The sequence below is a fragment of the Eriocheir sinensis genome, unplaced genomic scaffold (assembly GCF_024679095.1).
Source record: "Eriocheir sinensis breed Jianghai 21 unplaced genomic scaffold, ASM2467909v1 Scaffold314, whole genome shotgun sequence".
Lineage (NCBI taxonomy): Eukaryota > Metazoa > Arthropoda > Malacostraca > Decapoda > Varunidae > Eriocheir > Eriocheir sinensis.
The window spans coordinates 294,357-321,051 of NW_026111626.1; the positions used below are offsets into that span (position 1 = coordinate 294,357).

The 26,695-nt window shown below is 44.2% G+C and overlaps 2 protein-coding genes across 4 annotated transcripts; both read left to right on the forward strand.

Moving 5' to 3' along the window:
* Positions 1-1,625: 1,625 nt before the first annotated feature.
* LOC126991643 (uncharacterized) lies at positions 1,626-26,695 on the forward strand. Of its 3 annotated transcripts, XR_007745721.1 has the most exons (3): positions 1,818-2,365; positions 9,898-10,601; positions 26,451-26,695. XR_007745721.1 is itself a non-coding variant. In XM_050850353.1 (2 exons), exons 1-2 carry the CDS (start codon positions 1,818-1,820, stop codon positions 10,544-10,546), a joined length of 900 nt encoding a protein of 299 aa, XP_050706310.1. In that variant the 5' UTR covers positions 1,626-1,817; the 3' UTR covers positions 10,547-10,846. The 3 variants fall into 3 exon arrangements, 2 of the variants coding, with proteins under 2 accessions (XP_050706310.1, XP_050706309.1); XM_050850353.1 differs by lacking the exon at positions 26,451-26,695 and having other exon boundaries at positions 1,626-2,068; positions 9,898-10,846; XM_050850352.1 differs by lacking the exon at positions 26,451-26,695 and having other exon boundaries at positions 9,898-10,846.
* On the forward strand, positions 24,173-26,247 carry LOC126991644 (uncharacterized; the record flags this gene model as incomplete). Its single annotated transcript, XM_050850354.1, has 3 exons — positions 24,173-24,203; positions 24,841-25,450; positions 25,747-26,247. Coding segments are annotated over exons 1-3 (1,142 nt in total), but the record flags the coding sequence as incomplete, so codon positions are not given.

Here is a 26,695-nt window from a genome sequence, read left to right on the forward strand (position 1 = left end):
AGATGAAAGCATATCGATATTGAGGAGCAGATGATAGCAACTCGATATTGATGAGCAGATGAAAGCAAATCGGTAATGAGGAGCAGATGATAGAACCTTGATATTGATGAGCAGATGAAAGCATCTCGATATTGAGGAGCAGATGAAAGCATCTCGATACTGAGGAGCAGATGATAGCACTTCGATATTGATGAGCAGATGAAAGGATCTCGATATTGATGAGCAGATGAAAGCACATCGATATTCATGAGCAGATGAAAGTACATCGATATTGGGGAGCAGATGATAGCATATCGATATTGGGGAGCAGATGATAGCATATCGATATTGTGGAGCAAATGAAAGCACATCGATAATGAGGAGCAGATGAAAGCACCTCGATATTGAGGAGCGGATGAAAGCATATCGATATTGAGGAGCAGATGATAGCACCTCGATACGGATGAGCAGATGAGAGCACCTCGATATTGAGGAGCAGATGAAAGCACCTCGATATTGATAAGCAGATGAAAGCACTTCGATATTTCGGAGCAGATGATAGCACCTCGATATTGATAAGCAGATGAAAGCACATCGATATTGAGGAGCAGATGAAAACACATCGATATTGAGGAGCAGATGAAAGCACCTCGATATTGAGGAGCAGGTGAAAGCACATCGATATTGGGGAGCAGTTGAAACCACATCGATATTGAGGAGCAGATGAAATCACCTCGATATTGAGGAGCAGATGATAGAACCTCGATATTGACGAGCAGATGAAAGCACCTCGATATTGAGGAGCAGGTGATGGCTCCTCCATACTGAGGAGCAGATGAAAGCACCTTGATATTGAGAAGCATATGAAAGCACATAGATATTGAGGAGCAGATGAAAGCACCTTGATATTGAGGAGCAGATGAAAGCACCTCGATATTGATGAGCAGATGAAAACACATCGATATTGAGGAGCAGATGAAAGCACATCGATATTGAGGAGCAGATGAAATCACCTCGATATTGAGGAGCAGTTGAAAGCACATTGATATTGAGGAGCAGATAAAAGCACCTCGATATTGAGGAGCAGATGAAATCACCTCGATGTTGAGGAACAGATGAAAGCACCTCGATATTGAGGAGCAGGTGAAAGCACATCGATATTGGGGAGCAGGTGAAAGCACATCGATATAGAGGAGCAGGTGAAAGCACCTTGATATTGAGGAGCAGGTGAGAGCACCTTGATATTGAGGAGCAGGTGAAAGCACCTTGATATTGAGAAGCATGTGAAAGCACCTTGATATTGAGGAGCAGGTGAAAGCACCTCGATATAGAGGAGCAGGTGAAAGCACCTTGATATTGAGGAGCAGGTGAAAGTACCTTGATATTGAGGAGCAGTTGAAAGCACCTTGATACTGAGGAGCAGGTGAAAGCACCTTGATATTGAGGAGCAGGTGAAAGCACCTCGATATTGAGGAGCAGATGAAAGCACCTCGATATTAAGGAGCAGATGAAAGCATATCGATAATGAGGAGCAGATGAAAGCATATCGATATTGAGGAGCAGATGATAGCACCTCGATATTGATGAGCAGATGAAAGCACATCGATAATGAGGAACAGATGAAACCATGTGACACACTGCTGGATGCTGATGGGGTGGTGGGGAAGGGCGAAAAGGAGGCCACTGGCAGGAGGCGTCAGACTCTCATCATCACAATCCACTTGGTGAAGAGAGAGAAGGTCCACAAGCCAGTGGATGATACAACAGTCGCACAAAAAGACTGCACGCAATTGGAGAGCCATGGCAAGAGGGTTCAAACTCTCGTAATTACTCTGCACATGGTCAAGAGAGAGAAAATAAAGGAGGTATACGATGAGCTCCCCTCCGGGCACCAAGGCACGGCTGGGGACGCTCCTTCCAGCAGGAGCAAGGCCGTTACCGGCCCACCGGAAAAGATGCCCCTTATCAGCAGCTTCAAACAGCGGGATGCATCTCAAACTCCGGTCAAGAAAACTATCAGGTTCAACTTCCAAAACCTGAACACTTTCGTCAAAATTCGTGAGCTGTACTGTGCCTACGACTACTGCAAGTATGGCTTCCCTCTCTCCAGCATTCGTCCTGAGCTGAAAAGCCTAAAGGAGAGAGCAGTGGAGCCACAGGAAGAGCCAGCAAAGGAAGCAGTAAACAAACTGCCAGAGGCTCAGAAAACAGTAACAGAGGAAGCAACAGATTCAGCCAACAAAATCAATGAGCCACAACACCTCACAGGGATCCTCAAGAAAGGAAAGACGGCCAGCACCGCTCATAAATGTGTGCGCTTTAACTTCCAGAACCTGAACACTTTCGTCAAGGATCGTGAACTGTACTGTGGCTACGACTACTTCAGGTATGGCTTTCCTCTCTCCAGCATTCGTCCTGAGCTGGACAGGCGAAAGGAGAGAACAGTGAAGCCACAGAAAGGGTCAGCAAAGGACGCGGTAAAGAAACACAACACACGACACCAGCAAACAGTTGGAGCAGCTCGCTGTGCACAAATGAATACCACTACTGAATGGAAGTCTCCTAAAGGTATCCTGAAGATAGATATGAAGCCACGGTCCACCTGTCCAGGACATGTGCTTCAACATTGGTAAACTCCGCGCCCCGTTAAGGAACGTGAGGTGTACCGTGGCCACGACACCTTCAGATACGCCGCGCCGCTCCAAGTCACTCAGCCTCCCAACTTTACCTCGAGGCCTCACCAGCAGCCCGTTAGATCCGCCTCTAACTCGCTGCGTGGCGCACCTCGGCACTTCGAGAGGCCGGCACAGCGGAGCAACGACTCCTTCCAGCAAAACAGTGGCTGGTATGCTGCACACAACTACACCAACAGCCGCCACTCACAGCACCGCCAGCACAACGCCAGCAGCCACGTCCCGCCAAGATACGAAACAAGGCATTTCTACGAGGGACAGACACATCGGGGCACCAACTCCCGCAGCAGAAGTCGTGCCAAGAGAGGCGCAAAGCCGAGTGGTGGCGAGTTTCTGTGAGCACCGGGCGAGTACACAGCGTCGTGATCAAACTCAAATGTTCAGCGACGTACAGGTGACGTACATTCCGGGTGCATTTCTCAACACCCGCTGAACAGTAACTGTCGCTGACTGGTGATAACAGAGACTGAGGAGTGCCAAGAAGCACCACAAACACACTGAGAGGAACGGCTCGCCAGCTGACTAAAATCACCATGCAGAGGAACGCATCCCATGGAACGGTGCCACTTCTGCGGAACAAATTGTTCAAGAGTGTCGCATCTGTGGGGAGTGTTTGGACGCATGTGTGTGCTTACATTTCTTATCTTATATTTCAAATGAAAAAATAGAAAATATTGTCTTACAAAAAACCTTAGGCAGGGATAGTGGGGTCGTGTTGCACCTCAGAACAAGAAACGTTATGTAAGGAGTTGTCTGAACGACCACCTGTTTTAAAACTATATTTAAATGAAAGGTATTAGAATGCTCTTGCCATTATGCTTCAGCTCAGTGTGATGACCTGAGTTTTATTTTCGTTCTCTTTCTCTGCGGAATGATTATAGCTTCCAGGTCTGAGACGCGTGCCCAGAGCGTGACGGAGGTGAGATCGGGATGGAGCCACACATTCCGCGTTATTCATTTATCATGTAAAAATTCCCTGGTTTAGTCACGCTTGTTCGCGTGCTATCAACGATTGAGGCAGCTCACAGAAGGTGCAGGAGCCCTAGAACTTTTGCTAATAATGGTCTTCACATTTATGCCAAGAATCGTGCCAAATTTGTTCTCCGACTTGCCAATAACTCCTTCATCAATAAATCAAAATATTGAAATTTTGCTAACAAAATTGTTTCCATCCACCTGAAAATCGCTCCCACAAAACTCTCTCATATCAAGTGATGATGTCAACACATCAGTCTGGTCGTTCTATTTCTTCACTGACAGGATTTAATCAAAGTCGAACAAAATCAAATGAAAGAATAATAAAAAAAATACGTCCACATAGTACACACTTATGTATCTTTGACCTTTTTATGTTGAAAAGACAGATGAACTTGACGAATTTTACGGGAAATGGAACATTAGAACATAAGAACATAAGAACGTAAGGAGTCTACAAGAGGCCGGTTGGCCTATACAAGGCAGCTCCTATACACTCAACCCCACCTTACCTCACCATCCATGAATTTATCCAACCTCTTCTTGAATGTATCTACGGTATTGGCACCCACAACATGGCTCCCAAGCCTGTTCCATTCGTCCACCACTCTATTGGTGAACCAATTCTTGCCTATGTCTTTGTTGAATCTGAATTTGTCTAACTTAAAACCATTGCTACGCGTCCTACCTGGCTCTTTTACTATCAAAATCTTATTGACATCCCCTCTATTAAAGCCCTTCATCCATTTGTAGACTTCGATCAAGTCTCCTAGCAACCTTCGCCTTTCTAGAAAGTGTAGATTTAAGTGCTTCAGCCTGTCTTCATAAGGCAAGTTTCTCACCCCCTGAATCATCTTTGTCATCCTCCTCTGTACAGATTCTAACATCTTGATATCCATTCTATAGTGGGGGACCAGAACTGAACTGCATAATCGAGATGAGGTCTAACTAATGCTAAGTAAAGTTTGAGGATGACTTCAGCGCTCCTATTGCTTACGCTCCTTGAGATGAAACCAAGTACTCTGATGGCCCGATTTTTAGCCTGAATGCATTGAGCCCTAGGACGGAGGTCATCGCTCACTAGGACTCCTAAAGGTGCGGTCACACTAGCTACTGATATCGCTGGATCCAGCGGTACGGCTTGATCGGCCAGCCATTTGCGCTGCACGAGCTAATGATATCGGCTGCTTTGAGCTATCGATACGGACCGTTTTCACTGGCCGTACTGCTGGCGGCAGCGGTAGCCGAATGGAAGGGAATAAGAAACTATCGTTTATTCAGCATACATGCAATCAAAAAATATTCCATTTCTTTTTTGGGGAGGGACTTTAAATGCGTAATATAAAAGCTAGACGACAATACAAGAAAATTTCCAAATGTATTTTTTTTCTTTAATGGAAATATAATATTCATTTCTGATTTGACCTCGGTGACTTTCTAACGGGTCACCTGTACAGCAAGAGCAAGAGCAAGAGCGAACACACTTGCCAGCCATGGTCTTATCCACTTTCGTTTCACTTTTCTTTTCTTCTTTAAGTCCTCACTGGCTACAAAACAAGTGGCAAGAGTAATTGTGGACAGAGCGAATCCAAGAAGTGCTTCCTCCATAGCGGCTAGTGTTGTTATGATATGATCCGCTAGCTAGCTAGCTAGCGGACTTTGCATGTGGTGTGACCAGACTGCCGCGCGTATCGCTGGCAAGCCAGCGAAAACAAAAGCCAGGCTTGCGTTAACAATAGCAAGTGTGACCGTAGCTTAAGTCTCTCTCACGCCCGGACCTGTTTAGAGGAGTGTCATTTAAGGAGTAATTGTGTGAGGAGTTATTCCTACCTACACTCAAAATGCTACACTTCCCGACATTGAATTCCATCTGCCACTTCCCCGCCCAATCATATAGTCTGTCAAGCTCATCCTGGAGAACCCTAGCGGCCCTGTCTGATTGGACTACTCTACCGATCTTGGTATCATCTGCGAACTTACTGACATCACTACTAATTCCTGTGTCCACGTCATTGATGAAAATAAAAAAAAGGCAGAGGACCCAGCACCGACCCTTGCGGGACGCAACTCGTAACACTGCCCCATCCAAATCCCACACGCGGCTCTGCTGTGTGATTGGCTGTCAGGCCACGAGAAGGGCGGGGCGGAGGAGAGCTGTGCAAAAATGTGACACAGAACGGGAATACGCGATCACACACACACACACACACACACACACACACACACAATGGAAGAATAGTCAGTGAAACATGGTACATCAAACCCGCAGATTCAAATTCAAAATAGGCATACCTACCAACAACATTATAACGATCACCGCCGCTACCACCACTACTAATCACCCACCACTTGGATAACTACCATTAATACCATCATGGCAGGCTCTTCAACCGCCAGAACTACCATACAGCCGCCCCCCACCCATCCATCACCACCACTACTGCAAAAGAGGAAGAGAATAGGAGGAAAATGATAAAAGGGGAACCCAAATATCGAAGGAAAGTTTTTGAGTAGAAAAAAAGAAGAGAAGGAGAAATATGGAAATAATAAGTATGAGTAAGTGAGAGTTTTGAAGGAATAAGAGGAAGAAAAGAAGGAAAAGAAGAGGAACGGAGAAGAAAAGTAAAGGAAAAAAATATTAGATGAGGTGAAAACAAAATATGCAAACACGAAACAAGAAGATGAACAAGAAAACGGGAGAAGGAAGCGGAAGAAAAAATGTCAAGGAATTAAAACTCAAAGAACGTAGAGGATACAAAAAGGAAGTTACGAGGAAGGCGATGGAAGAATTAAAGCAAGGCAGAGTAGGGAGAAGGGATAAGAGGCGAAATAAGACTTAGAATATATGAAAAAGTAAGAGGATATGAAAAGAAATAGAAAAGTTGTAAGAAAACATTAAAAAGGAGAAACTAAACACGGATGGGAAAGAAGAGAAACAAAAGAGAGTATTTAAATGGGTAGAAATTGGGAAGATTAATATTATGAGAATGTAAAACGCAGAAAAGCAAAACGAGGAAGTACTAGTAAAAACAAAAATAACATACAAAATTGAAATAGGAGGAAGGAGGAAGATGAAAGGCAAGAACAATAAAATGGAAAGCCAAAAAAGACAAAACAGACGATACAAACAGAAAAGAAGAAGGATAAAAAATATACGAATAAGGCTGAAAAACAAAATAAAAGGAAGGATAAGTAAAAACACGGATGGGGAGGAGGAGTAAGAGGAAGAGATGAAAGGAAAGAAAACAAAATGGATGACAAAATTTAGATTGAGATAATGAGGAAGTAAAAGAGGGTTTGGAGAATGGCCGCGCGGGAGAAAATATGTGAGCCAAATTAAGAATGAGAGGGTAGGCAGGAAAAAAAAAAAGATTAAACGCAAAATTTGAAGTAAGATAATGAGGTAGCAGAAGAGCGTGACGACTGGAAGGAAGTAGAAGAAAAAGAGGAAGAGGAAGTGATTGAAAGAGGAGGAGAAAGAGGAGATTGAGAAGATTGACGTGCGAGAAAAAAATGTGTAAAGGCAACATAAAAAAAAATGAAAGGGATGAAAAAAAAGATTCAAAGCAAAATTTGGAGTACGATAATGAGAAGGAAGAGCGTGAGGTCTGGAAGAAAGTAGAAGAGGAAGAGGAAGTGATTGAAAGATGAGGAGAAAGAGGAGATTGAGATGGAAGAAAAAAAAGATATGAGATAAAAAGCAAAGTTGGCGTAGGAAGAAGAAGAGGCGAGTCAGGAGTAGAAGGAAGTAGAAGAGGAAGAGGAAGTGATTGAAGGAGGAGATTGAGAAAGTTGACGTGGGAGAGAAAAAGTGTAAAAGCAAAATTTAGAAAGAAATGAAAGGAAGAAAAAAAGAACAAGATTAAAAGGAAAATTTGGAGTAGGGTAATGAGGAAGCAGAAGAGAGTGAGGACTGGAAGGAAGTAGAAGAGGAAAAGGAAGAAGGAAAAAGGAGAATCAAAAAAGGAAAATCAATGGGAAACAGTTTAATTTGAGCAGAAAGTATTGCAAAGACCGTCAGAAAAAAAATGAAAAAAACATAATAAAAAAGGAAAGAGGAAAAAAGGGAAAAAATGGAGAAAAAAACAATGAATAGAAAAGAGTGGAAGATGAAAAAGGAAAAAAAAAGATGAAAACGTAGAATTAAAACTGGGAGAGAATGAACATAAGCAGGAATAAATTAGAAGATGGGTGAGCGGAATGAAAGAAGACTGGACAAAAAAAGGAGAGAGAGAGAGAGAGAGAGAGAGAGAGAGAGAGAGAGAGAGAGAGAGAGAGAGAGAGAGAGAGAGAGAGAGAGAGAGAGAGAGAGTCAGCAGGTGGCAGTAAGAGGTGGTGTTAAGTGTGTGTGTGTGTGTGTGTGTGTGTGTGTGTGTGTGTGTGTGTGTGTGTGTGTGTGTAGTTCAATGCTAACAAGAGACAAATCCATCACCAAGGCTCCTGGAGGGCAAGGCGGGACGATCCAGTAGTTAACAAAGCCTCACGCCGCTGAACGCGTCATCTGTGAAAATTCAGAAGAAAAAAACTACCCGAGAAATCGTATTGTTGCAGCAGCTAAATATTTGTAACTGTAAATATTTTGTACGCCTCCCTTCATTGCCAATAATCAATATAAGGGAAATATATTTGTGTGACATGTTATTATTCTTGTAAGATTAATAATACGAAGTTCTTGCTGGGCTTGTGGGAAGAATTTTCGGCCGAGTGGTTCATTGGGTAAGGTGGGCACGATGCGGCCAGTCCCAGCTCACGGCGGCTTCTCGGTGTGACGAGATGTGTGTTGCGGCGCCGGCAGGTTTAGGTGAAGGTGAGGGGATGAATTATGAGGGTTGGTGTGAGTAGAAGGAGCTAGGAGCATGAGGGCGTGGGTGCAGGGTTGGCATGGGCGTAATACTGGTAGCAATCATTCGGCCTGGGATGAGGGAGGGTTGTGTGGGTTGGTGGCATGAGGAGCATGAGGGCGTGGGGGCGGGATTGGCATGGGCGTAATACTGGTAGCAATCATTCGGCCAGGGATGAGGGAGTGGGTTGTGTGGGTTGGTGTGGGTGGCAGGAGGAGCATGAGGGCGTGGGCGTGGGATGGGCGCACTACTCCCAGCAACATTTCGTCACCTGCATTACGTCCCATCGCCCCAGCGTTACACTTTCAGCCTTTTCTTTGAGCGTCCCCGCCAGTGGTCGGTTTAGCCAAGGCGGCACACGACGAGGAGAAGCCATCCCAGAAGAGGAAGAGTTGATGACCTGCACGTTCCTGCTAAAGATTGTTCATTTACATTAAAATGACTCAGCAAAAACAAGTGAAGAAGTCTTGGTGCTGCGGGTGCTTCGGCTGGCTCTTCGCCAGGCGGAAGCGCCGCAGCCCCTCCGAGGAACCTGACGACATCGTCGAGGAAACCGAAAACGCGGGTGCCCAGGCCGATGCAGGGCAACAGGCCCTGGTCTGCCTGAAGAAGGCTGCTCAGCCTCTCTCAGTGGTGGAGGAGGAGATCCCCTCCGACACCCTGCTGGATGCTGATGGGGTGGTGGGGAAGGGCGAAAAGGAGGCCACTGGCAAGAGGCGTCAAACTCTCATCATCATAATCCACTTGGTGAAGAGAGAGAAGGTCCACAAGCCAGTGGATGATACAACAGTCGCACAAAAAGACTGCACGCAATTGGAGAGCCATGGCAAGAGGGTTCACACTCTCGTAATTACTCTGCACATGGTCAAGAGAGAGAAAATAAAGGAGGTATACGATGAGCTCCCGTCCGGGCACCAAGGCACGGCTGGGGACGCTCCTTCCAGCAGGAGCAAGGCCGTTACCGGCCCACCGGAAAAGATACCCCTTATCAGCAGCTTCAAACAGCGGGATGGATCTCAAACCCCGGTCAAGAAAACTATCAGGTTCAACTTCCAAAACCTGAACACTTTCGTCAAAATTCGTGAGCTGTACTGTGCCTACGACTACTGCAAGTATGGCTTCCCTCTCTCCAGCATTCGTCCTGAGCTGAAAACCCTAAAGGAGAGAGCAGTGGAGCCACAGGAAGAGCCAACAAAGGAAGCAGTAAACAAACTGCCACAGGCTCAGAAAACAGTAGCAGAGGAAGCAACAGATTCAGCCAACAAAATCAATGAGCCACAACACCTCACAGGGATCCTCAAGAAAGGAAAGACGGCCAGCACCGCTCATAAATGTGTGCGCTTTAACTTCCAGAACCTGAACACTTTCGTCAAGGATCGTGAGCTGTACTGTGGCTACGACTACTTCAGGTATGGCTTCCGTCTCTCCAGCATTCGTCCTGAGCTGGACAGGCGAAAGGAGAGAACAGTGAAGCCACAGAAAGGGTCAGCAAAGGACGCGGTAAAGAAACACAACACACGACACCAGCAAACAGTTGGAGCAGCTCGCTGTGCACAAATGAATACCACTACTGAAGGGAAGTCTCCTAAAGGTATCCTGAAGAAAGAAAAGATGCCACGGTCCACCTGTCCAAGACACGTGCCCTTCAACCTTGGTAACCTCCGCGCCCCCGTCAAGGAACGTGAGGTGTACCGTGGCCACGACACCTTCAGATACGCCGCGCCGCTCCAAGTCACTCAGCCTCCCAACTTTACCTCGAGGCTTCACCAGCAGCCCGTTAGATCCGCCTCTAACTCGCTGCGTGGCGCACCTCGGCACCTCGAGAGGCCGACACAGCGGAGCAACGACTCCTTCCAGCAAAACAGTGGCTGGTATGCTGCACACAACTACACCAACAGCCGCCACTCACAGCACCGCCAGCACAACGCCAGCAGCCACGTCCCGCCAAGATACGAAACAAGGCATTTCTACGAGGGACAGACACATCGGGGCACCAACTCCCGCAGCAGAAGTCGCGCCAAGAGAGGCGCAAAGCCGAGTGGTGGCGAGTTTCTGTGAGCACCGGGCGAGTACACAGCGTCGTGATCAAACTCAAATGTTCAGCGACGTACAGGTGACGTACATTCCGGGTGCATTTCTCAACACCCGCTGAACAGTAACTGTCGCTGACTGGTGATAACAGAGACTGAGGAGTGCCAAGAAGCACCACAAACACACTGAGAGGAACGGCTCGCCAGCTGACTAAAATCACCATGCAGAGGAACGCATCCCATGGAACGGTGCCACTTCTACGGAACAAATTGTTCAAGAGTGTCGCATCTGTGGGGAGTGTTTGGACGCATGTGTGTGCTTACATTTCTTATCTTATATTTCAAATGAAAAAATAGAAAATATTGTCTTACAAAAAACCTTAGGCAGGGATAGCGGGGTCGTGTTGCACCTCAGAACAAGAAACGTTATGTAAGGAGTTGTCTGAACGACCACCAGTTTTAAAACTATATTTAAATGAAAGATATTAGAATGCTCTTGCCTGTATGCTTAGAAGGAAGTAGAAGAGGAAGAGGAAGTGATTGAAAGAGTAGATTGAGATAGACGTGGGAGAGAAAAGATGTAAAAGCATAATTAAGAAAAAAATGAGAGGGAAGAGAAAAAAAGAGAAAAGATAAAAAGCAAAATTAGGAATAGGATAAAGAGGAAGAAGAAGAGCGTGAGGACTGGAAGGAAGTAGAAGAGGAAAAGGAAGAAGGAAAACGGAGAATCAAAAAAAGAAAATCAATGGGAAAACGTTAAATTTGAGCAGAATGTAAAACGAAGAACGTCAGAAAAAAACAGTAAAAAATGAGGAGAAAAAAGTAATGAAAGACGAAAGAGGAAAAAAAAGGAAAAAATTGAAAAAAACGATGAATAGAAAAAACTGAAAGATGAAAAAGGAAAAAAAGATGAAAACGTAGAATTAAAACTGGGAGAGAATGAACATAAGCAGGAGTAAATTAGAAGATAGGTGAGGGGAATAAAAGAAGACTAGACAAAAAAAGGAGAGAGAGAGAGAGAGAGTCAGCAGATGGCAGTAAGAATCAGAATCAGAATCAGAATGCTTTATTCCATTAAAGTACAATGTACAATGGCTTTTCTCTTAATTACTAAATACTTTACATGTAGTACAGATATCATATATAAGACTTTCTTTAACTAATCTTTTATCTTAATTACTAAATATTTACATGGGATATCATATATAGGAACTTGCTAGATATAATACATATGTACGAGATAAGTGTATATTATGTCCTTCACGCGTTCTTTAGCAAAAGCCTCCTTGAAGAGCGTGAATAGTTAGGGCTCTCTACAAGCTCGTGAGTGACGGGAGTTCTTTTATATTAGGGGGGGAGCTTGTTCCATGCTCTTGGTCCACTTACTAATAGTGACCGCGCACCATTGTCTGTTCTCACTCTTGGGATAAATAGGTCTTCGTTTTGTCTCGTTACAAGTTCGTTAATTTGTGTTACATATGGTAAGTTTAGTAGCCACTCAGGATAATATTTATGGGTCACTTTATACACCATTATGCACTGATCGAATTTCACTTTTTCTTTCATCTTTATCCACTTTAGTTCTTGTAACACAGGAGTAGAACGGACGAGTATTTTGTAGCACCACGCAGCAACTTTGGCAGCGAAGATTTTCAGTTTTAGCACTAGAGGCATGAGGGTCTCATTGGTGTTGCCCCATATTTTTAGTCCGTAATTGATTAGACTTAACACTAGTGTCTTGATAACAATCACTCTGGTGTCCTTATCAAATATGTCCTTAATTCTGTTTATGAACATTATAACCCCTATTACTTTTTGTTGAGTTGATGTATGTGTGTGTCGAACGTCATGTACTTGTCAAAGTAAACACCCAATATTTTAACATGTTTGCTTATTGGTATATCACTTCCGTCAAAGTTGATGGTCATATCATCTGGTAAGCTCGATAACAGTTGCCGTGTGCCGATAAATATAAATTGGGTTTTGTTAGAATTCAACATAAGGCCACTTTTTAGGAAGTAAGTCTTGGCATTCGACAGTGTTACTTTAGCTCTGGTTATTAGCTGGTCTATGTTATTAATGTTGTCACTGTGGATAAACTGTGTGTCATCTGCGTACTGAACCAGTATACAGTCGCTGATGTGATCTGAGATATCATTAACAAAAATAGTAAAAAGAATAGGGCCAAGGATAGAGCCTTGTGGGACTCCATGTGTTATTAAGGATTTGGGTGATATGTGATTGTTTAGCCGGACTGATTGAGTTCTGTTTGATAGGTAGTCTTGGATCCAGAAAGGGTCTATACGTAGTTTAAGGCATCGCTGCAGTAAAATGTCGTGGTTAACACTGTCGAATGCCTTCGATAAGTCACATAAAGTTATCAGAGTAATTCTCTTGTTATCTAGGTTACTATATACATTATTGGATATTACTGTGAGAGCAGTTTCAGTGGATAGCTCCGGCCTGAATCCGTGTTGAGAGTTAGAAAGTAAAGCATTCCCTTCTAGGTGGTCAGAAAGTTGCTTAGCTACAATTTTTTCTAAGACCTTTGATATTACAGGGAGGAGAGATATAGGTCTGTAATTGGAGTTGATATTACTATCCCCTCCTTTAAAAATCGGGACAACAATGGCATGTTTCCATGGGGTGGGAAATTTACCTGTAGCTATTGAGGTGTTGAATATGCATGTTAGGTAGAAGGCTGTAACAAAAAGGCTGTCTTTTATGAAATTTAAAGAAATGCCATCGCTACCTACAGCTTTGGTCTCCTTTAGTTTGGATATCGTTAGAATTACAGTCTCAACATCAACTGGTTTAGGTCTGAAGAAGTTATTTGTGTCTAAGTTATCAGTAGTGTCATGAGTTACTCGTACGTTGTCTGAGTTAGTATTATTGTTAGTAGAGTCATTTTTGCACCTCTCAAAAGTTTCTCTTCCTACGTTAGCAAAGTAGTTGTTAAAATCCTCCGCCTTGTCATTAATATCTTCGTTAGTGATGATGTTGTTATTAGGTTTATTGTTAGGCACTATACCTCTAATATTACTCCACATTTGTGACGAGTTGCCTTTACTTTGGCGGAATTTATCATGATAGTATGTCTTTTTGCCTTGTGGAGCTTATCCTTAACGCGTTTCTTTTCTTCTTTATATTTGTTGTAAAGTTGTGTGTTGTGTCGATCTAATTTTAGCTGGCCTTGTAAGCTATCCCTGTACTTCATGTTATCTCTTACTTCTTTGTCAATCCAGGGAGCAGGTGGTCTATTTATATATTTAGTCGTCATTGGGGCAACTTGATCTAGGCAAGAATTGAATATTGTGTTAAGTATATTCACCTGTTCGTCAATGTCATCAGTTAACGTGATACTATTTAAGCAGTCTGAGCTGGTTAGCAATGCTTCACAAAAGTTATCTTTATTGTATGTGGCCATGCTTCTGAAAGTTTTCTTTATTTTTGTCCGTTTGGGTTTGCTGATGTCGATTTTTGAGATAATCATGTCGTGATCTGCGATAGTACTGGGAAGGCAATCAGAGGTAACAATACTTTCTTTTTTGTTTGTGATGAGGACATCAAGTAGTGTGGCAGACTGGGGGGTGACACGTGTTGGTTTACTTATTACTTGGAATAAACCGCAAGCTTCAATTATTTTCTGCAGGTTGCTGTTGTTAACTAGAAGGTTATCGTTAAGATCGCCGAAAACATACATGGGTTTCTTTCTTAGGTTAACGTGCTTGAAGACTTCCATTAGATAATCATATGAGGTAGCGGGGGCCTTGGGATGTCTGTATAAGCATCCTACAATGATTGATGGTAGTTTTCTGCTTTGAACTGTGATCCATATGTTTTCGATTCCAGTACAGGGTTCAACATCTGGTGTAATGATCTTGGAGCTTAGAGTATCCTTAACATAAAGACACACTCCACCTCCGCGGCCCTTATCGTGTCGAAATAAATTGTAACCTGGTATTATTATTAGTGAGTCAGGTGTTTGTTGATGAAGCCAAGTCTCACTAACACAGAGAATGTCAATATCACGGTCATATAATAGTAATTTTATTTCCTCGAAGCTAGATAGAAGAGACTGGGCATTGATGTGTTCTATGGAGAGACCGTCCTTAGCTTTACTATAATGTTCAACGGCAACGTCTTCTTCGCCAATGACCTATCCTCTGTAGAAGTTACATAGTCTATTTTTGTGGCCTAATTGGTAACATGTTGTGCACCGTATTTTATGGTCAAACCTGCATGTGTTTTGCGTGTGGTTTGTTTCCCCACTGTTGTAGCACGCTCCTCTTCTGCGTGGCCTTGGTTGGGGTGGTGGTGTTGGTGTGGAGCTGGGGGTGTGGGGGTGGGGGTGGCTTCTAGTCCATCCATGGGAGAGATGCTGTTGAGAGTTGTCATATCGGAGGTGGGAGGTCGGGTAGTGAGGGTTAGTGCCCCTCCTATCGTCAGGTGTGGGACCAGGTGTTGTCAGGTTACTGTCCCGCCTTCCGAGGCCCCCATGAGGATAGGGGTGTGGGGTGGCGCGGAGGATTAAGGTCATTGTTCCGCCTTCCGTGGTTCCCAGCAGGGTGAGGATGGGGGTGGCGAGAAGGATTAGAGTAGGTGCGCCGCCCCGCCCTTCTCCATCCGTCGCTGTCTACCTGGCGTGCTGGTGAGGTGGGGGTGGGGGGGTGGCCAGGTGTCCTCTGTGTTTGCTTGTTAGGATGTTTGTGGAGGTAGTGTGACTGGAGATGTTTTTTTGAGATTTTCCTTGTTCATGTGTCCCTGGAGAGGCGTACACTGGCCAGCCATGGCACGAAGTAGTCTTGTGGCCCCTAGTCTGATAAGCATGGATCCTTGGTGCTGGCCATAAGCGTAGTAGCAATCCTCATCAATGTTACCATCCCCCAGCCTGAATAGCGGGTCAGGGTTTATGATGGGTATTTCATTTTCATTACCCCATTTTTGTAGGTGTTCATTGAAGTCATTTATTTTGGCCTGCAATGTATCACTCTGCAGGCTTGGCACCAGCTGACTAACATAGATGTCCATGTTTTCGTTTTTCGTTTTTAATTCACTGATCAAGGCTCCGAGGTTATCCAGGGCTACTGTGTACTCGGATCTTTCTAGAATGTCAAAAAGGCCAGCGTAGATTATGCAAGTGGCCGGAGACCAGGAGAGTTTTTCTTTCACCCAGCAGCTCATGAGATCATAGTTTGCCTCCCCTAATGTTCTCACACTCCAGCTGTCTGATAAATCCGATACCTGGATGTTGCTGAGATTGACGTCACCAAGAATTAGATGTTTTTTCACTGGAGAGTCATGGTTAGGTTGTGTTGTCTGGTGCACATCACTTGTATTACCACTTGCCTGTGTGTTTTCACTCGCTTTTTCCTCCAGATCACTGATACGGTGGCTTAGGCTAGTTAGGCTCACCGTATTTCTGACCTCAGTATTAACGTCACTATGACCTCCTCTACTTATGATCCTTTCAAGTTTAGTTAGGCGTTCATCCAAATGATGGAAACAGATGTTCATTTTCTTTATTTCCTCGTATGAGTGTTCGATTTCGTTGTTCATACTTTGCAGCATTCCGTACAGTTTATGTATTTCACACTCCAGTTTCTTGTGATTCACTGTAGGTTCTTGAGGGTCATTACTTGAGTTTGAGTTACTGCCGTGTGAGAGAACATTGTCATGGCCACTGCCCAAAGATGCTACACTTTCACTTTCGTTGTTGAGAGATGCAGGACTTTTGTCATGATCACTGCCCTGAGATGCTGCACAGACGGGTTCACTACGGGGGTACACAGCACGTTCACTTTCACTTTCGCTGTTGAGAGATGCAGGACTTTTGTCACGATCACTGCTCTGAGATGCTGCACAGATGGGTTCACTACGGGGGTACACAGCACGTTCACTTTCACTTTCGCTGTTGAGAGATGCTGGACTTCTGCGTTCACAAGAATGATTGTTAACACTACAGCGTTTGTTGGTTGTCGATGTGCTGCACGGTGAAGGAGCTCCGTCGCTGTGGTTTGCCATTATCAATTTCACGAGCTGATCTTTGTTGGCCCACACATTTGTTATTCCTATATTGCGGCAGTGTTTCAGCAGCTGAGCTTTGGTGAGGTTGTGAAGGTATTCTGTGGAAGGATTTGCCATGGAAGGTTCATTCTTGTTTTCCACACGTGTTGTCTCGAGTGCAGAGGTAGACGAATCCATGTTGCTTGCTGATGATGGTATTAGAGATGATGGTATTGCAGTATGCGTCCTTATTAAACAGAGACACGTATGTAGTCGCGTTGCTCTAGTGTGTTATCCCTGAGTAGTGAGGTTTGAGGGATTTGGAGCAAATGTCCCGCGGCTAGCGCGGCGCGGAGCGACCACTACCTCTCCCTACGGGGGGTGTTAAGTGTGTGTGTGTGTGTGTGTGTGTGTGTGTGTGTGTGTGTGTGTATTTGTAGTTCAATGCTAACAAGAGACAAATCCATCACCAAGGCTCCTGGAGGGCAAGGCGGGACGATCCAGTAGTTAACAAAGCCTCACGCCGCTGAACGCGTCATCTGTGAAAATTCAGAAGAAAAAAACTACCCGAGAAATCGTATTGTTGCAGCAGCTAAATATTTGTAACTGTAAATATTTTGTACGCCTCCCTTCATTGCCAATAATCAATATAAGGGAAATATGTTTGTGTGACATGTTATTATTCTTGTAAGATTAATAATACGAAGTTCTTGCTGGGCTTGTGGCAAGAATTTTCGGCCGAGTGGTTCATTGGGTAAGGTGGGCACGATGCGGCCAGTCCAGGCTCACGGCGGCTTCTCGGTGTGACGAGATGTGTGTTGCGGCGCCGGCAGGTTTAGGTGAAGGTGAGGGGATGAATTATGAGGGTTGGTGTGAGTAGAAGGAGCTAGGAGCATGAGGGCGTGGGTGCGGGGTTGGCATGGGCGTAATACTTGTAGCAATCATTCGGCCAGGGATGAGGGAGTGGGTTGTGTGGGTTGGTGTGGGTGGCATGAGGGCGTGGGTGCGGGGTTGGCATGGGCGTAATACTTGTTGCAATCATTCGGCCAGGGATGAGGGAGTGGGTTGTGTGGGTTGGTGTGGGTGGCATGAGGAGCACACACACACACACACACACACACACACACACACACACACACACACACACACACACACACACACACACACACACACACACACACACACACACACACACACACACACACACACACACACACACACAGACACACACACACACACACACACACACACACACACACACACACACACACACACACACACACACACACACACACACACACACACACACACACACACACACACACACACACACACACACACACACACACACACACACACACACACACACACACACACACACACACACACACACACACACACACACACACACACACACACACACACACACACACACACACACACACACACACACACACACACACACACACACACACAATGGAAGAATGGTAAGTGAAACACGGTACATCAAACCCGTACACTTGGACCCAAAATAAGCATACCTCCCAACAACATTATAACGAACACCGCCGCTACCACCACTACTAATCACCCACCACTTGAATAACTACCATTAACACCATCATGGCAGGCACTTCAACCGCAAGAACTACCATACATCCCCCCTCCCCCCCTCACCGAAACTACCACCACAACTGCAAAAGAAGAGGGAAAATAGAAGGAAAATGATGAAAGCGGAATGCAAATTCGAAGGAAAAGTTTGTGAACAGAAAAAAAAGAAGAGAAGGAGAAGTATGGAAATAATAAGTATGAGTAAGTGAGAGTTTTGAAGGAATAAGAGGAAGAAAAGAAGGAAAAGAAGAAGGACGGGGAAAATAAAGAAAGGAAAAAATATTAAATGAAGTAAAAACAAGACTTGCAAAAAGGAAACAAAAAGATGAACAAAAGATGAATCATTCGTAACAGACTCGTCGACATGATGCTTTCAGGAGAATCAGACATCACCGACACAGCTAAAGAAATTTATGCTAGTCTGAATTTCTTTATTAACTTCCAAATTGATTCGAGATTGTTGTTTGACAGAAATATTAACGATAATACTTTAGAGTCAATGTCGTTCCTGATAGACAGATTGAATCAAAGTGAATACGACCTCTGCTCGCCTGGTGCTAAACATGTTTGTTTCATTGACGTCCATTCAGACGCCAGTAAGTTTCCTTTGATGAACACCAAAGGTCATGCGGAATTGTAAGTAAGTGTGGTCAACGCCCCTGGCAGCTTACGTCACCAAAGGTCATGCGGACTTCGAGGTAAGTGTTATGTGCAATCAGCGCTATTGCTTACGTCATTGGTGTAATTATTAACCTTGTCAACAACAATATCCAAATTTGGCATGTGTTAACAACCATCCCTTATTATCAATTGATCGGAAAAATAACAACAAGACTAAAAATCACGCAATGCTTCCTGCCATTTTTAGCATGAGCATAACACTCCTTACGATTTACGTCATCTCAATCAATCGTGCCGAATCCAACAATGTCCAAATTTAGCTTGATTTGGCATACCTTTATTACATGCCAAAATTGGATAACCACGCTTACGTCATTAACAAGTGCGTGATATGCCAAACTACGACTACGTCACAGTATGTATCGATAGGAGGTATTGCTTACGTCACTACATGTGCGATTATCACCCTCGTGTTAGAGAATACGTCACAGTATTGATTGTTAGTGCAATTTATACCCTCGTGTTTTGCAGGTGATTATCACCCTTGTGACTACGTCACAGTATTGTTACGTCACTACTATTTTTGCAGGTGATTATCACCTCGTTATTGTTATAGACTACGTCACATTATTGTTACGTCACTACATGTACATGTGCAATTATCACCCTCGTGTTTTTACAGGTGATTATCACCCTCGTGTTATTGTTAGACTACGTCACAGTTATTGTTACGTCACTATTTTGCAGGTGATTATCACCCTCGTTACAGTGATTATCACAGTATTGTGTTACTGATTACGTCACCCTCGTATTGTTACGTCACTAATACATGTGGAATTATCACCCTCGTGTTTTTTTACAGGTGATTATCACCCTCGTGTTATTGTTAGACTACGTCAAATCCACTCAACGATTTGATTTCTTTAACAAACATAGCCAAAGATTTATGCAGTAAAATATCGACACCTAATACCACAGGTATGTTACGAGAGTAATCGTACGTGGGAGACACCCAGAAGCGAGAGTGAAATATATCCAGTATACTCTGAACGGCATTGACGATAAAGTTGCGAACGAATACGTGAATTGACTTAACACCTCTAAGAATACTAGTCAGTATATCGTTGTTGGTTTTGTCGTTGTATTCACTGTTATTGTTTTTACCGGCTATAAAATCAACAAAGGGTTTACTTGGATCGTTAGCCAATGACGACGAGGAGCGCATGATCGTGTCCGTTAAAATCAAACACTCTCTTTCGGTAGGTAATGGTGGTGGGGAAGAATGCTGCGATGGTCGCTTCACATCCCAAAGGAACTTCTTGTAAGCAAGGCAGTGCTAGTGTCACCATTGACACGCTTCAATTTGTCGTGACTCATTACTTCTTTCAAGACGTACGCTCTTATCTTATCGTCTGACAAATTTAAGAGTCAGCTTTCTCACACGATGTAGTTTGGAAAGCCTTGTTCATGACACTAACCCCGTTGAGAATCTCTATTAAATTTGGCTTCGTTTTTGGATACGATGCTGTTTTGGAATAGTATTTCTTTTCAAGAGAGGCGGTCCTCAATTGTTTGTAAGCACCGATGACAGTTTGTGCGATGGCCCAGTCCGCCTGTTGACTCAATTCATCAGGTTTCTCAGTTCCGTATAGTCGTTTAGCCTTGTTGTACCCCATTAGATTGAAAGCCTTTTTAATTTCAACACAGAGGTCGATCAGGTTAAACATTTTTTTTTTATCTGTTTCACTTAAAGATGAAGTCTTGTTGTCTTTCGAGATACATCTAAAGATAATGTTGTTCAACACGAACGACACGAATAACCCGCGTTGCATGAGACTCGGTTAGACTACATTACACTGTTACATAATACAAACTATATAATGCATGAGACTCGGTTAGACTACATTACACTGTTACATAATACAAACTATATAATGACTTTGTAGTTGATGTAGTTGATGATAATTTGATACAGATCCAGATGTAATAACGTAACTGAGAATAAACTCTATCGAGATGAATGTGTCTTTGACTTTTCTTATTGTCTTTCTCTGCGTTCGGCTTCCCATGGGTGTATTAAATTTGTCAAATCAAATCTTCCAATTGGAGTGTTAACAGAATCGGAAGCTCCGGAAGACTAAAACACACATTCACTTCGATCCCTTAAGGCGAATGTGTGTTTTTCAGTTATGATGCATCCAATTCTTAATTGAAGTGTAAACAGAATTTGAAGCTCCGGAAGACTAAAACACACATTCACTTCGATCCCTTAAGGCGAATGTGTGTTTTTCAGTTATGATGCATCTAATTCTTAATTGGAGTGTTAACAGAATCTGAAGCTCCGGAAGACTAAAACACACATTCACTTCGATCCCTTAAGGCGAATGTGTGTTTCTCAGTTATGATGCATCCAATTCTTAATTGGAGTGTTAACAGAATCTGAGGCTCCGGAAGACTAAAACACACATTCACTTCGATCCCTTAAGGCGAATGTGTGTTTTTGAGTTATGATGCATCCAATTCTTAATTGGAGTGTGAACAGAATCTGAAGCTTCGGAAGACTAAAACACACATTCACTTTGATCCCTTAAGGCGAATGCGTGTTTTTGAGTTATGATGCATCCAATTCTTAATTGGAGTGTGAACAGAATCTGAAGCTTCGGAAGACTAAATTTGTTTCTGAGAAAATGATTTCAGAGTGTCTCCGCAATATGGTACCTCTCATTCATCTCCGGAACATGCATATTGACATTGCCAAACACCACCATCAACAAGGTGGTGGCGGCAGAACGGGAATACGCGATCACACACACACACACACACACACACACACAATGGAAGAATAGTCAGTGAAACATGGTACATCAAACCCGCAGATTCAAATTCAAAATAGGCATACCTACCAACAACATTATAAGGAACACCGCCGCTACCACCACTACTAATCACCCACCACTTGGATAACTACCATTAATACCATCATGGCAGGCTCTTCAACCGCCAGAACTACCATACAGCCGCCCCCCACCCATCCATCACCACCACTACTGCAAAAGAGGAAGAGAATAGGAGGAAAATGATAAAAGGGGAACCCAAATATCGAAGGAAAGTTTTTGAGTAGAAAAAAAGAAGAGAAGGAGAAATATGGAAATAATAAGTATGAGTAAGTGAGAGTTTTGAAGGAATAAGAGGAAGAAAAGAAGGAAAAGAAGAGGAACGGAGAAGAAAAGTAAAGGAAAAAAATATTAGATGAGGTGAAAACAAAATATGCAAACATGAAACAAGAAGATGAACAAGAAAACGGGAGAAGGAAGTGGAAGAAAAAATGTCAAGGAATTAAAACTCAAAGAACGTAGAGGATACAAAAAGGAAGTTACGAGGAAGGCGATGGAAGAATTAAAGCAAGGCAGAGTAGGGAGAAGGGATAAGAGGCGAAATAAGACTTAGAATATATGAAAAAGTAAGAGGATATGAAAAGAAATAGAAAAAGTTGGAAGAAAACAATAAAAAGGAGAAACTAAACACGGATGGGAAAGAAGAGAAACAAAAGAGAGCATTTAAATGGGTAGAAATTGGGAAGATTAATATTATGAGAATGTAAAACGCAGAAAAGCAAAACGAGGAAGTACTAGTAAAAACAAAAATAACATACAAAATTGAAATAGGAGGAAGGAGGAAGATGAAAGGCAAGAACAATAAAATGGAAAGACAAAAAAGACAAAACAGACGATACAAACAGAAAAGAAGAAGGATAAAAATATATACGAATAAGGCTGAAAAAACGAAATAAAAGGAAGGATTAGTAAAAACACGGTTGGGGAGGAGGAGTAAGAGGAAGAGATGAAAGGAAAAAAAACAAAATGGATGACAAAATTTAGATTGAGATAATGAGGAAGTAAAAGAGGGTTTGGAGAATGGCCGCGCGGGAGAAAAGATGTGAGCCAAATTAAGAATGAGAGGGTAGGCAGGAAAAAAAAAAAAGATTAGAAGCAAAATTTGGAGTAAGATAATGGGAAGCAGAAGAGCGTGACGACTGGAAGGAAGTAGAAGAGGAAGAGGAAGAGGAAAAGGAAGTGATTGAAAGAGGAGGAGAAAGAGGAGATTGAGAAGATTGACGTACGAGAAAAAAATGTGTAAAGGCAACATAAAAAAAAATGAAAGGGATGAAAAAAAAGATTCAAAGCAAAATTTGGAGTACGATAATGAGAAGGAAGAGCGTGAGGTCTGGAAGAAAGTAGAAGAGGAAGAGGAAGTGATTGAAAGATGAGGAGAAAGAGGAGATTGCGATGGAAGAAAAAAAAGATATGAGATAAAAAGCAAAGTAGGAGTAGGATAATGAGGAAGAAGAAGAGGAGAGTCAGGATTAGAAGGAAGTAGAAGAGGAAGAGGAAGTGATTCAACTGAGATTGAGAAGGTTGACGTGGGAGAGAAAAAGTGTAAAAGGAAAATAAAAAAAGAAATGAAAAGGAATATAAAAAGAACATGATTAAAAGCAAAATTAGGAATAGGATATAGAAGAAGAAGAAGAGCGTGAGAACTGGAAGAAATAGGAAGAAGAAAAGGAAGAAGGAAATAGGAGAATCAAAAAAGGAAAATCAATGGGAAACAGTTTAATTTGAGCAGAATGTATTGCAAAGACAGTCAGAAAAAATAAATAAATAAAAATGAAGAAAAAACATAATAAAAAGGAAAGAGGACAAAGGGTAAAATTGAAAAAAAAACATTGAATAGAAAAGAGTGGAAGATGAAAAAGGAAAAAAAAAAGATGAAAACGTAGAATTAAAACTGGGAGAGAATGATCATAAGCAGGAGTAAATTAGAAGATGGGTGAGCGGAATAAAAGCAGACTAGGCAAAAAAAAAGAGAGAGAGAGAGAGAGAGAGAGAGAGAGAGAGAGAGAGAGAGAGAGAGAGAGAGAGAGAGAGAGAGAGAGAGAGAGAGTCAGCAGGTGGCAGTAAGAGGTGGTGTTAAGTGTGTGTGTGTGTGTGTGTGTGTGTGTGTGTGTGTGTGTGTGTGTGTGTGTGTGTGTGTGTGTGTGTGTGAAGTTCAATGCTAACAAGAGACAAATACATCACCAAGGCTCCTGGAGGGCAAGGCGGGACGATCCAGTAGTTAACAAAGCCTCACGCCGCTGAACGCGTCATCTGTGAAAATTCAGAAGAAAAAAACTACCCGAGAAATCGTATTGTTGCAGCAGCTAAATATTTGTAACTGTAAATATTTTGTACGCCTCCCTTCATTGCCAATAATCAATATAAGGGAAATATATTTGTGTGACATGTTATTATTCTTGTAAGATTAATAATACGAAGTTCTTGCTGGGCTTGTGGCAAGAATTTTCGGCCGAGTGGTTCATTGGGTAAGGTGGGCACGATGCGGCCAGTCCCAGCTCACGGCGGCTTCTCGGTGTGACGAGATGTGTTGCGCGCCGGCAGGTTTAAGTGAAGGTGAGGGGATGAATTATGAGGGTGGTGTGAGTAGAAGGAGCTAGGAGCTAGGGCATGAGGGCGTGGGTGCGGGTCTGGCATGGGCGTAATACTTGTAGCAATCATTCGGCCAGAGATGAGGGAGTGGGTTGTGTGGGTTGGTGTGGGTGGCATGAGGGCGTTGGGGCGGGATTGGCATGGGCGTAATACTGGTAGCAATCATTCGGCCAGGGATGAGGGAGTGGGTTGTGTGGGTTGGCGTGGGTGGCATGAGGGCGTGGGTGCGGGATTGGCATGGGCGTAATACTGGTAGCAATCATTCGGCCAGGGATGAGGGAGTGGGTTGTGTGGGTTGGTATGGGTAGCAGGAGGAGCATGAGGGCGTGGGTGTGGGATGGGCGCACTACTCCCAGCAACATTTCGTCACCTGCATTACGTCCCATCGCCCCAGCGTTACACTCTCAGCCTTTTCTTTGAGCGTCCCCGCCAGTGGTCGGTGTAGCCAAGGCGGCACACGACGAGGAGAAGCCATCCCAGAAGAGGACAACGTTGGTAATCTTCACTTTCCTGCTAAAGATTGTTCATTTACATTAAAATGACTAAGCAAAAACAAGTGAAGAAGGCTTGGTGCTGCGGGTGCTTCGGCTGGCTCTTCGAGAGCGGGAGCGCCGCAGCCCCTCCGAGGAACCTGACGACATCGTCGAGGAAACCGAAAACGCGGGTGCCCAGGCCGATGCAGGGCAACAGGCCCTGGTCTGCCTGAAGAAGGCTGCTCAGCCTCTCGCAGTGGTGGAGGAGGAGATCCCCTCCGACACCCTGCAGGATGCTGATGGGGTGGTGGGGAAGGGCGAAAAAGAGGCCACTGGCAGGAGGCGTCAGACTCTCATCATCACAATCCACTTGGTGAAGAGAGAGAAGGTCCACAAGCCAGTGGATGATACAACAGTCGCACAAAAAGACTGCACGCAATTGGAGAGCCATGGCAAGAGGGTTCAAACTCTCGTAATTACTCTGCACATGGTCAAGAGAGAGAAAATAAAGGAGGTATACGATGAGCTCCCCTCCGGGCACCAAGGCACGGCTGGGGACGCTCCTTCCAGCAGGAGCAAGGCCGTTACCGGCCCACCGGAAAAGATGCCCCTTATCAGCAGCTTCAAACAGCGGGATGGATCTCAAACTCCGGTCAAGAAAACTATCAGGTTCAACTTCCAAAACCTGAACACTTTCGTCAAAATTCGTGAGCTGTACTGTGCCTACGACTACTGCAAGTATGGCTTCCCTCTCTCCAGCATTCGTCCTGAGCTGAAAAGCCTAAAGGAGAGAGCAGTGGAGCCACAGGAAGAGCCAACAAAGGAAGCAGTAAACAAACTGCCAGAGGCTCAGAAAACAGTAACAGAGGAAGCAACAGATTCAGCCAACAAAATCAATGAGCCACAACATCTCACAGGATCCTCAAGAAAGGAAAGACGGCCAGCACCGCTCATAAATGTGTGCGCTTTAACTTCCAGAACCTGAACACTTTCGTCAAGGATCGTGAACTGTATTGTGGCTACGACTACTTCAGGTATGGCTTCCCTCTCTCCAGCATTCGTCCTGAGCTGGAAAGGCGAAAGGAGAGAACAGTGAAGCCACAGAAAGGGTCAGCAAAGGACGCGGTAAAGAAACACAACACACGACACCAGCAAACAGTTGGAGCAGCTCGCTGTGCACAAATGAATACCACTACTGAAGGGAAGTCTCCTAAAGGTATCCTGAAGAAAGAAAAGATGCCACGGTCCACCTGTCCAGGACATGTGTGCTTCAACCTTGGTAACCTCCGCGCCCCCGTTAAGGAACGTGAAGTGTACCGTGGCCACGACACCTTCAGATACGCCGCGCCGTTCCAAGTCACTCAGCCTCCCAACTTTACCTCGATGCCTCACCAGCAGCCCGTTAGATCCGCCTCTAACTCGCTGCGTGGCGCACCTCGGCACCTCGAGAGGCCGACACAGCGGAGGAACGACTCCTTCCAGCAAAACAGTGGCTGGTATGCTGCACACAACTACACCAACAGCCGCCACTCACAGCACCGAAAGCACAACGCCAGCAGCCACGTCCCGCCAAGATACGTAACAAGGCATTTCTACGGAGGGCAGACACATCGGGGCACCAACTCCCGCAGCAGAGGTCGTGCCAAGAGAGGCGCAAAGCCGAGTGGTGGCGAGTTTCTTTGAGCACCGGGCGAGTACACAGCGTCGTGATCAAACTCAAATGTTCAGCGACGTACAGGTGACGTACATTCCGGGTGCATTTCTCAACACCCGCTGAACAGTCACTGTCGCTGACTGGTGATAACAGAGACTGAGGAGTGCCAAGAAGCACCACAATCACACTGAGAGGAACGGCTCGCCAGCTGACTAAAATCACCATGCAGAGGAACGCATCCCATGGAACGGTGCCACTTCTACGGAACAAATTGTTCAAGAGTGTCGCATCTGTGGGGAGTGTTTGGACGCATGTGTGTGCTTACATTT